Genomic DNA, 16,006 nt, shown 5'->3' with positions numbered 1-16,006 from the left:
AGCTTTATTTAGTGCATTTTATGCATAGAAGCAATTTAATACACAGAAAACTAGTGTTAGCTGATGGGATGAGTCACCCCGAGTCCAGTGGCGGCGCCAGGGGGCGCTATAGCAACCCCTGGATTAGTCATTGCACTCCCAAGTAAATATTAGATTTTTTTTACACTTTAATTTTAATTTAACGTGTGGATGTGATAATATTTAACATACAAAACAAAAATAATCAGTAAATTATATAGATAGTAAAAACTTAAACCAAAACAGGAAATTGATGTTAACCTTTGACCTCATTTTCCACCTGTGAACGAGTGAAAGCTAGCGGTAAGTTGGATCGGTTTTTGTTGCCCACATTTCCACAGGTTCAGTCAGAAACGAATGAATGTTTGGAAGTGATCTCAGACCCACAAAAACCTACGGATCTGGAGGAAGAGAGTCAATCCTCAACCGCCGCAGCAGTGAGGGGTTTGCCGCTGGAAATGCTAACGCTAACGTTAGCTAACCTTGCAACACTATAGATGGTTTTCTGTGTGGCTGTATGTGTTTATGATTTCATGGAAAAGTCAGCGATTGTTCATATGTTTATGATGTATATTAATGATTGTTTCAGGTGTTGTTGAGGTGTTGTGCACGCATGTGTATCTGCTAGTGTTGAAGGTGTTCTAGAGAACAATAGGTACGCTTGACCACTTCCTTCATAGCACCCTCAATAAAAAGACTAGCTCCTTCATAGCACCTGCAGAAAAACATTTCTGGAGCCGCCACTGTCTAATCTGTCTTCACACTCTTAAGCCACACCCCTAATTTCCCACTAAAAAGAGCTAATCTAACATCTACATAGCTAGCCACACGCGTTCCTAGCTACCGTGCTACAAGTTCGGGGGATTCTACACCCTCTAGTGGTGAAAAGATAGAACTGATGTTGTTCTTTTAAACCATTTACAGAATATTTTACCCGCCTTTATCGCAATGAAGCTGGAAAAACTTCTGTTTTTTTTCCTCGTGAATATTAGTATTAAGGAGAAGATGGAGAACAGGGAACTGCATGTATAAAGTTACATTTTTTTCCTGTGACTTATTTTAAAATAAAATTGCTACAGCGTTTTGGAGTTAGCGACGGGGTCTCGCTCTAACCGTACGTTTCTGATTTCATTTGGCTAAAAACACAATTTAAATAATATTTATGTAACAGTGCTAAACACAACGGTTGCTTGCAGTGCCTCTAGCCCTCTAGCGGATGTAAATGGGTACTACAGGCAGCGTTCATAAAGGTAACCGAGGCATAACTCGCTAGCGCGTCCTGTGTTACTTTAAAATAAAACATACAAATACTGTGGATTTTAAATGAGCATTTAAAGTATAGTTAGTCTAAATAATGGAAAAACCAGAATGCATTCATTTATACAAACCACTAAAACTCAGTACATTTATTTTAATTAGCGTTCAACAAGATTTCAACAAAAATCGTCACTGTGGATTTGGAGTTTCCCTGTGGCCGCCAGTGGGTGATTGACAGCAGATGAGACAGCATGTCTGATCATTTAGTTTTTCATCTGATAACATTAGAACATGTCAGCAATGTCTGAGGGGCTTTTACAAACACTGTATAACTAATACTACTGGACATGGTATGAATTACACAGAGGCTTCTGGGGAACCCAGTTATAGGGGTGGGGGGTGTTCTGTTTTGCCTTGGTCCCCAGAATGCCTTGAAACGGCCGTGGGTGTGTGACTGAGTTTTGAAGGTGATCTGAATTGTATCAGATGTATAAATATCACCTCATCAGTTACTTCTGAGCAGATCAAAGGGATCTCCTGACTGCAAAGCGGAGAGCGCGTTTCGATGCTGCGTGAGTGAGGTGAAATCACCGCAGCACAGGTGATGAGCTCCGCAGTGGCACAGCGCTCGAGCCTTCTGACGGTCTTTATCATTAGCTGCCTGCCTTTTGTTTACATTTTCGTCACCAGTCACCGCCAAGACTTTGCGCATGCGTGTGACGTCTCTCTTCTTCAACATTTCAAACCAGCCAATCAGAAGTGACTAATTTTTCTCCCCGGCAGTTTTGAATGTCGATGATGTGGGTGCGCGAGCTCGGTGGTTGTCGAGTGTGTTTAACGTGTTCCGATCTCCGGTGATTTTAAAGCAGTTTCCTAACGTTTAGGTGTTTGGAGAAGAGTGAAAGAAGAAAGTGGACTTTATTAAACATGGAGGAGGCTGAATCGGCACCGATACTCTCCAGAAAAGGTTAGCGACCTCATTAAACTGTCCAACAAAGCTATTGTGTTGGTTAGCTAGCTAGCTAGCTATTGTTGTTACTGGAAGGCGTTTTCCCAGATCCAGGCTTTCTCGTCCGAAGTAAGATGTGCTTCTAAGCTTGATTTGTGTGATTTTAAGTTTAAAACATCCGGTTTAACTTTAAAGTGATTCGTTTCCACGAAGTAACGATAAAGATGAACGGACCCAACTAAACTTATTCTCCCTCTAATGTTTTGATCGTAAAACGATGAATAAACAATTAAACCATCATTAAAAGAGTTATTATTGCAGAAAGTCTTAAGTTAGTTTTAAGTTACAGTCACCAATATATTGTTATTAAAATCTACTTTTTTGTATAAATCCATGTTCTGCTGACTGTCCTCTGTAAATGGTCCCACCTGCATTTGAAATCATTAATCAGCTGGTCATAACTAATATTAGGAGAACTGCTGATTAACACAGAATGTGTTTGGATGCGTAAAACCTGGTATTTGCTGTGGGATTGTGTTTAGAAACTCAGCACTGCAGGTTTTAAGTATCACCTAATGGGGTTCTACAACCCTCCAAGGCACTTTACAACACAACCAACAACACACACATTCACACACTGCTGGTGATGAGCTACATTGTAGCCACAGCTGCCCTGGGAGGCTGGCGGAGGCGATATGGAGAAATCCTCGCCTGCAGAGGTCAGGGTTGGTTTGTCTTGTTTACATTATTTTAATTCCCTTCAGTAAACTTCATTCAAACTACTTTCATTGTGCGTATAAGTACTTTTGCTCGATGAAAAGAGATAACAGGCAGAGATAATAATCTATTTTAGTAAAACTAACTTGACAGTTGTGATGAATTCAACAGTGGTGTCTCTATGGCGCGGTGTGGGGGCCAAAATTAAGACTTCTGCCCAGCAGCAGGAGGCTATATAAATTCTGACGCAAACTACCGACCTGATTAATGATAAGCTGGCGCCGGTAACTGAGAGGCTGGCGCTGCTTACTGAGAAATAGCACCTTTACCGGCGTTACTACTAGATACGCTAGGGACTAGCAGCCCTTGACTGGTCATTGACTGGTTCACACACTCCCCCTCTGCTGTCTACTAGCATGGATTGGCTAGCGTTAGCCTGGACGGGCTGGTGTTAGCATTGGAGAGGCTAGCCATTAGCGTGCCTAGGCTGGCCACTAGCTGACTAGTGACTCTCCAAGACATGCTAATGGCTAGGCCATCCGATGCTAATGCCAGCCTATCCATGCTTAAGGTCCGTCGAGGAGGTAGGAAATCCAGCTAGTGGCCAGCCTAGGCTCGCTAATGGCTAGCCTCTCCAATGCTAACACCACGCTAATGGCTAGCCTCTCCAATGCTAACACCAGCCCGTCCAGGCTAAGTAACGCTAGCCTATCCATGCTAGTAGATAGCAGAGGGGGAGTGTGTGAACCAGTCAATGACCAGTCAAGGGCTGCTAGTCCCTAGCGTATCTAGTAGTAACGCCGGTAAAGGTGCTATTTCTCAGTAAGCAGCGCCAGCCTCTCAGTTACCGGCGCCAGCTTATCATTAATCAGGTCGGTAGTTTGCTTCGGAATTTATATAGCCTCCTGCTGCTGGGCAGTAGTCTTAATTTTGGCCCCCATTCCGCGCCATAATCTGCTGGTGAATGGAGTCTTTCTGCACGGCAATAAGAGAAAACTGATATTCACACGCTTTCTGATGAATGACAGACAGTTTCGTCAGAGTGGAGTAATGACCTCCATGCAAAGTGTGAGTCGGGTAAATACACAGCCTGCCTACACCGTGGTTGACATCTTCAGTGATGCAAGGTGGAGCTCAGGGTTCTCATGCCGCTAGACTAGAAGATCAGTTGTGCTAGCAAAGCCTTTAATCTAGTTCAGACTGATGTTTCACACGTCTGTGGAGGAGTTCAGAGATGGGGTGTCGCATCTAGTTCAGTCTGCTACTACGGAAGATTAGGGCCTCGGACAAGATAAAGAACTCTGACTACAATCTCAGATTAGGGATGCACCGATACCGATACCAGTATCGGTATCAGTAAAAGTTAGCCGATACCAGGAACCGATACCAATGCAGTTGCTTGAAAATGGCTTCACTGTAACTTGTCATTTCTGTTCACCTAATATTTTAGTTTTGTGATAATTTCCATTCATATATTTTACTTTTTATCTACCTCACTGTCTTTTCCTGTTGAAAGCAGAGAAGAAAATAAAATCTGTATTCCAAATCATTGCATTTTTTTGTGTGGTGGAAGTATCGGTATCGGTAATCTGCGAGTACTCAGATCCAAGTATCAGTATCGTATCGATTTGGAAAAAAGAGGTATCGGTGCTTCCCTATCTCAGATCTAAAGACTTTTATTTTCAGTGTCCTCAGTCCTCTTCCGCAGCGTTTCAGACGGAGCCCACCCTCCTTATTGTGTTCAGAGGTGTTCTGTCCTTGGCTAAATAACTTGTGACTGTGTTATTTCTACACGCTGCTTTGATTTCCTCTCATCTCGCTTGCAAAACTCTAGTCCACAGATGCTTGACTTTTTGCTGTTGTTAGTTTTCAGAAAGAAAAGCTCTTTGTGGTCCGGGTTGACTCGAGTATTCGGCAAACCAAAATGAATTAACCGAATAGCTGCTTTTTTTGGTCATGAGTCCTAATTTTGGTCACTACTCCTGCTACATTCAGCCGTGACGATGAATCTATGTCTCATTCGTCCATTTTTTTATGCAAGATAAAAAAAGGGATTAGATATTTTATACTTTTTTTTATCTGATACAAAAAAACTAAAGAAATCTCTTTTTCTTCAATTTCATGCATGGATCAAAATAAAAAATGGGGGAAAAAGCCACAGGACTGATTTGGTTCTTGGGTCTGCTTCCTGTACTCAGGAAGGTTTTGCCTCCAGACTGAACTTTATCACAACGAGAAACAATCTAAGCTAACAGTTTCTTATAGGACACCTGAAAACAAACACAGTGTTTACTTGTTGATAACGTGGTTTATTCATCACTGAAGTTCATGTAGAAAGAGTTTACACCAGGGATGGGCCCTGAGCGCCGCCATCCAGCATGTTTTAGCTGTTTCCCTGCTCCAAACATCTAATCTCATGGTTGAATCTCATGGTCATCATCTCATCCAACTCTGCAAAAGCCTGTTAATCACCTGCTGATTGAAATCCGGTGAGTTAGAGCAGTGAAACAACTAAAACATGCTGGATAGCGCCACTCCAGGACCACGATTGCCTAGTTGTGGTTTATGCAGAAGTGATGATGCTCTTATAGGTGGAGCATGTTCAGCTTGTTGAAATAATGCAGCGTTTTCTGTCGTTAACCACAATCTGAACAATAAAGTTACGACACTAATAATTGAGTCAAGGCTCAGTCGGCAGGATCCGCTCACGACACGGCGACACACGTCGTTAGCACGACACCTGTACGCAAACCGACTCCAGAGATGTTTCGATCTAATCTAGTCACGTGGCCGTTCGTATTTTTGATCAAAGACAAACTGAAAACATAAAAAACAGACATCTGATCAATGAATAAAAACCAATCAGCTGATTCTGATTTAACACTTTTTTCATCTTTTGCAGCTCTTGTTCAGATTTTACAATTAGAAATTCATTCATGTTCAACTTTCTGTCTCAGAGCTGCGTAAACAGAAACTGATGGAGTACTTGGCGGCCAAAGCCAAGATAAAGCTGCCCACCGTCGGGTAAGAATTCACCCTTTCATACGTGCTGTGTCATCGTTTTTGTTCTAAGTGATTCGAGTGATGATTTACTCTTCAGGTCACCGGTCCATGAGGGCCGTGGGAGTCAGAGGGCCACAAATTCCTCACTAAAGGTAGGGGTGTGTGCGTGCGTGTGTGTGTGTGTGTGTGTGTGTGTGTGTTTGTGTGCGTGTGTGCGTGCACGTGTGTTTGTGTGTGTGTGTGTGTGTGTGTGTTTGTGTGTGCGTGTGTGCGCGTGTGTTTGTGTGTGCGCGTGTGTTTGTGTGTGCGCGTGTGTGTGTTTTTGTGTGTGCATGTGTTTTTGTGTGTGTGTGTTTGTGTGCGTGTGTGTTTGTGTGTGCGTGTGTTTGTGTATGTGTGTGTGTGTGTTTGTGTGTGCATGTGTTTTTGTGTGCGTGTGTTTGTGTGCGTGTGTGTTTGTGTAAGTTTGTGTGTGCGTGTGTTTGTGTATGTGTGTGTGTGTGCGTTTGTGTGTGCGTGTGCATGTGTTTGTGCGTGCATGCGCGCGTGTTTGTGTGTGTGTGTGCATGCACATGTGTTTTTGTGTGCATGTGTTTGTGTGCGTGTGTGCGCGTGTGTTTGTGTGTGTGTGCGTGTGTTTGTGTGCGTGTATTTGTGTGTGCACATGTTTGTGTGCGTGTGTGTGCACGTGCTTGTGTGTGCACGTGCTTGTGTTTGTGTGCATGTGTGTGTGCACTTGTGTGTGTGTGTTTGTGTGCGCGTGTTTGTGTACATGTGTGTGTGCACGTGTGTGTGTGCGCTTGTGTGTGTGTGTTTGTGTGCGCGTGTTTGTGTACATGTGTGTGTGTGCACGTGTGTGTGTGTGCGCTTGTGTGTGTGTGCACGTGTTTGTGTGCGTGTGTCTGTGCACGTGCTTGTGTGTGTGTGCAGTACTGGCTGATCTGTCATTGTTTTATGATTTGTGGAGGAGTGTGAACACAAAAATATAAATACTGATGTATTTGTTGGTTGTACCAGCTGGAGAGAAGACCCGGGGTGTTTGTATCAGGTGTTGTCGGGAAGACGTCTGAAAGTAATCGCTGCTCTTTAATGGTTGTGTTGCTACAGGGCGTGGCAGAAAAAGAAAACAAAGCTCCGTCTGACAAAATAGCATCCAAAGGCTCAAAAGGTCAAACGTTCACGTCTCAGTTCAGTCAGGATCCTCCCAGAAGGAGACCTCTAGGTGGGAACGGGAATGCAAAAGGCGGCTCACTAAATGTGAGTAAGATCCATCCGTCGTCCGGCAGCGCCACGGCACGGCCCGGACACTATCAAGTCCCCGTGCTCACAAAAACACACACGGCGGTGTCTTCCAAATCCATCGTGACGTCCAACACCTCTCTGAGAAGGCAGACAAACACAAGAAGCCAACATTCGCTCAACACATCTTCAAATCCAACTTGGACTCGTACCAAATCCAGCTTTAGCCGGAACGGTGCCGAGTCATGTCCGATTAACACGGCTCGGATCAGTCTGGGTCCGCTCGTGTTAACGAAAACAGGACTCGCACCTACGGTGACACTGCTGAGAAGCACCCAGTCCCACAGCGCTCCACAAAGAACCATCGCTGCTGAGAAGATCCAGCCCAGAGCTTCAGCGCCAGTCTCTCAGAAGATCAAGCCCAGAGCTTCAGCGCCAGTCTCTCAGAGGTTCCAGCCCAGAGCTTCAGCGCCAGTCTCTCAGAGGTCTTCAAGTTCACGAGCTAGAGCTGAAGTTCTAACTCAGAACAAGTTCAAATCCAAACCGCCTCTGAGCAAAAATCCTCAGCCAGCATGTAGGAGTCAGTCGTCAGGTGGACTGAGGGCCACGCCCTCTTCCTTTAAGCGCAACGCTCCACCTGTAATGCCCGGAGCGAAAGGCTCAACCAGTGGATCAGCTGCTCAGCCTGCGGAGAGGTCCAGAAAGGAAACATCTGCAGCAGAAGGAGAAAAGAGGAACCGGCTTTTAAGAGCTGCTCCCCAAACGATGAGCAGGTCTAAGTTGGCCGCCGTGACCGAGCTCGGCGCCAAAACCAACACAAGTAAAGAAACTCGCAGCAAAGCTTCTGCAAGAGCGCTTCCATCACAACCACATAAAAAACCTGCAGCGGCTCCAGCGATGTCCCGGACGGTACCGCAGCCTTCCAGGTCCGTCAGAACCGCAAGCCGGGCCACAGACATGAAAACACCAAAGGTTACAGCCAAGGCTGCTCCCCAGACTGAAGGAAAGAAGGTGTCTGCTGCTCAGGAGGAAAGAATGTAAGTCTCCTCAGAACCAAGCGTGAGATCAGGCTCACTGGTCTCCATCCCAGTAAGTTCTGCTCTTTGGTGTTTAGCAAAAAGCTTCAGGAGTGGCGAGAAGCGAAGGGAATTTCCTACAAGCGTCCCTCGATGCCGGTGAAACCTGCAGTCGGACGCGCGGCGTCCGTGGGTCAGCCTGTCGGGGAGTCCGTGAAGACCAGAGCGGACGCTCACTCCCTCATCAGTGCTGTGGACCAGTCCCTCACAGACTGCATCAAACTGCTCGCTGAGGTACGCGCGGGGGTGGGCGGGCTCTGCCGGCGGGACTTCGGTTCTGTTTAACGCTGTTTCTCACGCCCACAGGGCTGCCCTCCGGACCAGGTGAAAGGGGTTCTCTCCCGGCTGCCGACGGTTTCCCAGAAGTTCGCCAAGTACTGGATCTGCCAGGCCCGCCTCATGGAGCGGGAGGGAAACCTGGAAGTCCTGCCCGTGTTTCAAGAGGCTGTTCGTGTTGTTCTGGAGGTAAAACGCTCACCATGTTCAGAACCTGGACCGCTTTCACATTCATGCAGCGTTTAACGAAGCCGTGTGTCGTTCTTCACCAGAACATTCCCTTTAAAGGCCTGAACGATACACCGTAGTGCATCATCACTAGCGTGTGAATGGGTGAGGGACTGATGGTGCTGTGCACCGTGGGGGGTTGTAGAACCCTTAGAAGGCGCTGTTAGAACCGTTAGCTGCTGTGAGGTTCGGGTCGGACTTCCTGCAACAAGTGGAGTCAAATTTCCTTTTAGCCGTAGCCACGATGTCGCTCGTCACCATCCGTGTGTGAGTGGTTGTGCCGTAAATCACTCTGGAGTGTCCTAGCTTAGAGAACTGTAATGTGTTAAAGTTGTCATGTTGCCTAAATGTGTGTGTTTGATTTCAGCCTGTAGACGAGCTCCGGATGGTGGTGTTCGAAATCCTGAGGAAGAAAGACGAGCTCCGAGGTACAAATCCTTTATAGCGGGGATGCACAACATATCGGTATCGGTATCGGTCCGAAGTAAAACGGGGCCGATATTAACAACCGATGTTTTTCAACTTGTTTCCATTTGTGTATTTTTCGGGGGGGGGGGGGGGGGGGGGGGGTCAGTGATGGCAAACCTTTGAGAATCATAAATGTGTGTGTGTGTAAGTGAATACACACACACACACATATATAGTAGGGATGGACAATAAATCGGCATCAGTGTCGGTATCAGCCGATGTTAGTCATTTTTTAACATATTGATCAGTCAGTCAGATTTTATTTATAAAGTACTTTTCAAGCAAAGTGCTTTATAGAATTAAAATGACCCCAAATTCCCATAACAGTTTGAAAACATTAACAGACATATGCACACACACACACGCACACAGACACACGCACACACACACACACACAATCACATCAGTAAAAATTTATATTCGGCTGAGTCCAGATGAGCCAAGTAAGGTAAGGCAAGGAAACGCCATCAGAGGAGCCGTCTGCCCCGGCAGCATCAGGTCTTCCACACTAAAGCCTGAGTCATGCTTCTCCATCAGCTCCAAAAGGAAGAGACACGCACGCACGGAGATGTTTAGTCCTCATACTTCTCCGTCTCCTGGGGAGCGTCGCAAAGCAATTCCCCGCCAGGACAGCAGAGGGCATAGCGCTGTTCTGTGGTATCCTGTCATATGTGGCAAAGTGAGAAACGAGGGCCCGGGCGGGATTCGATCCCCAGACTCCCGGGTGAGAGTCATACGCTCTAACCAGTCAGCCAAAAGGACATCCCCTTGGCCAAGTAGCCAGGGCGCATGATCTATCGGGACACTGTGACAGGACGCTCGCACTGCCACACATGTATCCGGTCCATGAGACTTTTTAACACAGACAAATTTGTCTCTCATCCTCCTCCACCTCTTCATCAATCAATCAATCAAAGCTTTATTTATAAAGCACCTTCCGCGACCCTGTCGGGAAGCCCAAGGCACTGAACATGGTACATGAGAAAAGTTAAATATGATGAATAAATTGAAAATAAAAGCAATTCAAATATTACAAACAAAGGTAAAACATTCTAGTAGAAGACAAACGGGTAAAACAAGGGATAAAGAGACCGATGAAAACAGGGAAATAAAGTCAACATAAAAGAGGGCAAATTCAAACACGTGCAGGGAACGCCAAGCGGAGGAGGTGGGTTAAAGACTGGCAGAGATGGGGACAGCCTGACTGAGGGTGGCAACTGGTTCCAGAGTGACGGGGCTAGGACTGAGAAAGCCCGGTCCCCGCGAGTACGACACCTAGAGCGAGGGACAGCGAGCAGGCCTTGGTCAGAGGAGCGCAGAGCGCGTGATGGGGAATGTCTGTTCAGGAGTGTGGCCAGATAGGGGGGACCACCACCCTGGAAGAAATTGCAAACAAAGACGAGGAGTTTGAAGTGTGAACCATGTAAGGGAAAATGAGAGGTTCTTATATTTAAATTTTGGTTAAACCAGAAGATCGGATCTCCTTAATGCAGAGATCATGTAACCGTTATGTATTCACTCAGAGACAACAGAATAGAACGAGTCAAGTTGAAAAGGTAAGAATTTTATTACTGACAGTTAAACTAGGCTTATTTAAGGACTAACTAGCCACCTCTAAACTCACGTTTCCTGTCGTTTCCGTCCACAAATAAAACGCTTGCTGCGTATCTTTTCACTCCTCCAGTCACGGGAGAATTAAACGTTCATATTTTTAGAGTTTTTTCATGAGGTATTCTTCAAGCTGCTCCGTGTCTGCCGCTAGTTATCCTCGGCTCTCTTTATGTTTTTGAGGGCGCAATGGCGGCGGCGTAGACGACAGCGGCACCCTGACCAATCACAAGCTTGTGTTCTCCGTTTCGACAGACGGATGTTTAGAAAAGAGAGCTCGACTCCGTCCGTCCTTGCGGAGCTCTCCAGCAGGCCCGCAAGGACAGATAACGGCGTTGCGTGTCTCTGCGCTGACGCAGACGGAGAAGCATGACTCAGGCTTAAGTCAGGGCGCTCCGAGGAGGGGGAGCATGGACCCCCACCTCCCCTCAAACACTACCTGTAGAGCGCCCAGGAAGCAACAGTCAACCACCACCCCCGGGGCAGAGGGCCCCTACAGAGAAAACACTGGATTAAACTGAGTAAAAATATGAAAATAAAAGAGCTAATATAAAAGAAAAAAGTAAGAACATAAATATCTAATAAAATCATATAGACAGTAAAATAATTATATTATTAAATAATGAAACAATGCAAAAATATAATCATATAAAACATGCAAAGCCAGTAATAAAATATAATCATGTAAAACGAGAAATAAAACTGTAGTAAATAATTAGATAAAAGCTAACCTACATAGGCGGGTCTTGAGCCTGGACTTAAACATGAACGTTCGCTGCGGCCCTGAGCTCCTCCAGCAGATCGTTCCAGAGGCGAGGGCCGTGATACTGGAAGGACGCCTCGCCGTGAGTGTGTGTCCTGACTTTAGGGATGAGCAGGAGACGCCTGCCAGAGGAGCGCAGAGGCCGTGGGGGGTTCATATGGTAAAAGCAGTTCTGAGAGATAAGAAGGCCCAAGACCATGAAGACATTTAAAAACGTTAGAAGAACCTTAAAATCCATCCTGAAACATACGGGGAGCCAATGCAGTGATTGTAAACCCGGTGTAATGCGCTCCCGCCTCCTGTCTTTGTCAGGACCCAGTATCGATATCGGCATTGGTTCGATAAATCAAACTGCACCGATATTTGTTGGGTATTTTTATTTAATCAATCCAGGCGTACCTCAAAGAAAGTCCAACACACGCAAAGGGGTTAGAAATATTAGGTTATCAATAGGGATGCTCCGATCAGGTTTTAATCTACTGATCATGGCCGATCAGCCGATTACAGATACCAATTACATAGATTGGCTGTAAATTGTTCATTTAGCTATGGTGAGTTCTAATGCATGTGTTACATATTAATTCAGAAAAAACATGTTTTTACTTCACTTCAAATTATATAATATCAGTAACAATTTATAAGAAATTGAAAACGTTAAGGCTCTCTTTAGGCTACAAATAGTGCAAAAAAGTCAATATATCTCACATCACCGCCTAAATCAAATTAAGTAACCAAGGACACATTCAGATTCAAGTGGAGCATGTATTCCTATTAACTATCTTACAAAATCAAAAATACCTGAGGCCATGAATTATCAAACTCTGTTTATTGTTACACCAAAAGTGAAAGTGCTTTCCATAATGTATAAAATAAACGTGACTGTTTCTCAAGGTAAATAAAATAGCACATTTGTCACTCGAACAACATACAAATGGTCCTAAAGACCCTGAAACAGAAAACTAGCACAACTTAAAGTGCAACTGCTTTAAACAGGGAAACGTGTTGAACAGCATTTATGTACGCTAAATATTAATGACTTGTTTGACTTGTTGAGAAGCATCACGGGAAGATTCTTTTTAATAAAGAGGAGCATCTCTGCTTTTTCAGTCATGAGTATTCCTGTGTTCATCTACAATGTTGGATGCAGCACTGAATAATCGCTCACTCTCGACACTTGTGCAGGGTGCAGACAGGTAGGCTCGAGCTACTTTAGCAAGGTCTGGAAATCTCCTTATTAGTTTTCCAGAATGCCACTCTGAGGGATGGGTGGCTCTGAGAGATAGACAATCATCTCTGATGGTGCTGGTCCTGCTGGAGTGTCAGTTGGGCCATTCCCATCTGTACCGGGTCGGCCCGGGCCGGGTAGCGTAGGTTGTTTACATATCTGGGTGGCCTGGTATTTTTCCGGGCCAACCAAGGCTCATTCTCAGCCCTCTTCTCGAGGGGGTCTGCTTCAGGCCGACCAGGGCCAACACGCCCACTGCTGACAGCAAATCCACACCTTCCATTAGAACAAGCCTCTGATTGGTGGCTAGAATCAGCCCACATGGGCTTAAGGCAAGGATGTGTGGAATCAACCGGGCCAGGCTGGGGCCGACTGGGGCTACCCGGCCCGGGCCGACCCGGTACAGATGGGAATGGCTCAAGTGTGAGCCTGCCGTGGGGTTTCTTCTGCCAGGATTTCACCAAACATGGAGGGAAAGGATCCTGGTCGTGGCACTTTCTCTGCTGGCGGTCCTGTGTTGCTGGCTTCAGCTTCTTGGTTTGGGTCCCTCTGAGAGGCCTTTGTGATCAGACGAAGAAGCTGTCTGTGTCTCGATCTTGTCTGCGTCTTCAGAGTAGAATTTGTCTTTGTACCTAGAATAGGGGTGGGGGGACATCACATTAATTTCTTATTAAACTTGTAGTTTCTGGCAACTTGAAAACAAAATAATTAACTATGGATAAGTAAATGCTTACATTTCAGCGTTATTTATTTTATAATTTTCTCACCTTGCGTCTATGATGGTTGCCAAACTGTAGCGAGGCTCCTTTTCGATGTCAGCAAATCTTTTGGAGACCGCTTCCAGCAATGTGGCTGTAGGAGCTACAGTGGCCTTAGTTGTCTTCACACCATGATCTGCTGCAGCATCTTTGGCAAGTAGGCGCTTTAAAACCAGCACAGAGGGTATGACATCAGCAGCAGCTGTTAAGCTCAGCATTGACACAGGACTGACATCTGAGCTCCAAATATCACTTTCTTTAAGGAGTCCCTCGATGAAAGAATACACTGTCTGGTGGAGCTCTGGAAGGGCTACGTTGGCGAAATATTTCAATCAATCAATCAATCAAATTTTATTTCTAAAGCGCTTTTCAAACAAAGTGTGATTCAAAGTGCTTTACAAAATGACCCCAGATTCCCATAACAGGTTAAAAACATTTACAAACATATGCAAGCACACGCACACACAGACTCACACACACACACACACAAGTAAAAATTATATTAGGCTGAGTCCAGATGAGCCAAGTATGGTAACGCAAGGAAACGCCATCAGAGGAGCCGTCTGCCCCGGCAGCATCAGGTCTTCCACACTAAGTCAGGGCGCTCAGTGGAGGGGGAGCATAGACCCCCACCTATAGAGCGCCCAGGAAGCTACAGTCGACCACCGCTCCCGGGGCAGAGGGCCCCCACAGAGGAAACACTGGATTAAAATGAATAAAAATGTAATAAAAGAGCTAATATAAATGACAAAAATTAGAAAATAAGTAATAAATAAAATGATATAGACAGTAAAATAATAATTGTAGCGGGGTTCCAAGTGGGTTAGTAGTTGGCGGAATCCGACGTCTTCCACAACTGAAAAAGGCTGGTCGTCTAGTCCAATAAACTCGATGATTTTACGGGTAATTTGCTTAGCCTTTTGACTGTCGCGCTCATGTGGGCGAGTGTTTCCAAGCGTCGGCTGCGTTAGCGGCCGTCTGACTGTGGCTGCATTAGCAGGCTTCTTTACATTGTCTGCGGTGAGCCTCAAAAACTCACCATGCTCCGCCAAGTGTTTAGTCTTTAAATGTCGGACCAGTTCCTCCAAGTTCCCGTTGCTGTTTATTCCTAATGAAAGTGTTTCACTTGCAAATTCACTTTACCTCCGATCCGAGTTCACTCATTCTTTTGATGCTGTTTAAAGAAAAGGGAGACCAAGGCGATCGTCCTGCAACACCTGAGAACACTCCAGGCAGCAGCGTCCCCCAGGCGACCCCTAAACCCGTCAGAGCTCTGATCAACGGAGAGAGAGGAGACTCGTCCGTGGTCAAGTACAAGATCACCAGGACTCCCGGGTACGTTTGGCTCGTCTAGGAAAGGACAAAAAAATGAGTTGGTTGGATTTATGTTTCCCTCGTGCCTCAACAGGCCTCCAGGTTGTCAGTTTGAAGGAATGGAGGTCCGCCTCTTCACCCCAGTTCGCCGCTCAGTGCGTATCGACAGAGCCTCGCTTCGATACCCGCCGTTCCTCCAGGACCACGACGTCTGCATCTCCTCGTACAACGACCTGATCGATGAGGCGGAGAGAGAAAGATGCGAAAAGCAAAAGAACGAGGAAAGCAGCCAGCACGCTAGCGACAGCCTGTTGTACATTTATAGGGAGAACGAGGCGCTCGGGGACAAAGTTTCTGTCCGGTTGGTTTCTGAGGACAGTCTGTGAAGTGTGTGTAAAGTTTTAGCTCCGACTCAAATGTTATCGAGGTTTTAGGAAATTTTCTTTTCATTTATACTGCTGTGTGTAAAATGATGTCAAATAAAGTATCCCTGCTGTTAATGGGTCCTCTTCAGTGAAACTCAAACACCAGAACCAGCTGGGTCTGAGCGGTTTCGGCACAAACAGCTGGTGAAACTGCGGCTTCGGGTGACATGGATCACGTAGCGATGCACAAAAGTTCAGCAGGTCTGTTTCCGACACTCAAGGGGTGGGAAGAACTTTTCACAGACATGACTCAGGAGTTAGGATTGCATCGTGAAACTGATGTTCCTGCCAGAATATGGTTGCCTCATCTTTATTGCACGAGATAATCCAGGCAGAGTGTAGGCAAAGGGGTAATCCAAAAGGTCCAGAACAGGGTCGAGAGTGCTGGAGAATCTACTGGCGAAGGCTTTCAATAATCTGGCGCTGGCTTGCTTGTTTTGTAGGAACCCAGCAGCTTAGACGCCATATAGGCGTATTGCTGCCTTCGCAACATCACACGCTACGGCTACGCCTACCCACTATATCCTGTCATCCACGGTGCGCAAGTAGTCCATCAACAGCTTCACACGTTGCTTATCCCGAGCCTCCAACAACGTCCGGAGACTGAATACTTCTACCCAGCGCTGCCCCTCCATCCCATACAGGACTCGCTGCTAATCTGGCGCTGGCTTGGTGTTGGTGC

At 46.0% G+C, this 16,006-nt stretch overlaps 1 protein-coding gene across 1 annotated transcript; it reads left to right on the top strand.

Moving 5' to 3' along the window:
- The first annotated feature begins 2,062 nt into the window (after positions 1–2,062).
- On the top strand, positions 2,063–15,399 carry ckap2l (cytoskeleton associated protein 2-like). Its single transcript, XM_015960465.3, has 9 exons — positions 2,063–2,242; positions 5,899–5,965; positions 6,042–6,096; positions 7,052–8,220; positions 8,298–8,493; positions 8,566–8,724; positions 9,131–9,191; positions 14,770–14,920; positions 14,994–15,399. The coding sequence occupies exons 1-9, from the start codon at positions 2,203–2,205 to the stop codon at positions 15,283–15,285; spliced, it is 2,190 nt and encodes a 729-aa protein (XP_015815951.3). The 5' UTR covers positions 2,063–2,202; the 3' UTR covers positions 15,286–15,399.
- The last annotated feature ends 607 nt before the right edge of the window (positions 15,400–16,006 follow it).

This window comes from Nothobranchius furzeri, chromosome 10, assembly GCF_043380555.1.
Source record: "Nothobranchius furzeri strain GRZ-AD chromosome 10, NfurGRZ-RIMD1, whole genome shotgun sequence".
NCBI lineage: Eukaryota > Metazoa > Chordata > Actinopteri > Cyprinodontiformes > Nothobranchiidae > Nothobranchius > Nothobranchius furzeri.
This window is presented reverse-complemented; position numbering and strand designations above follow the sequence as displayed.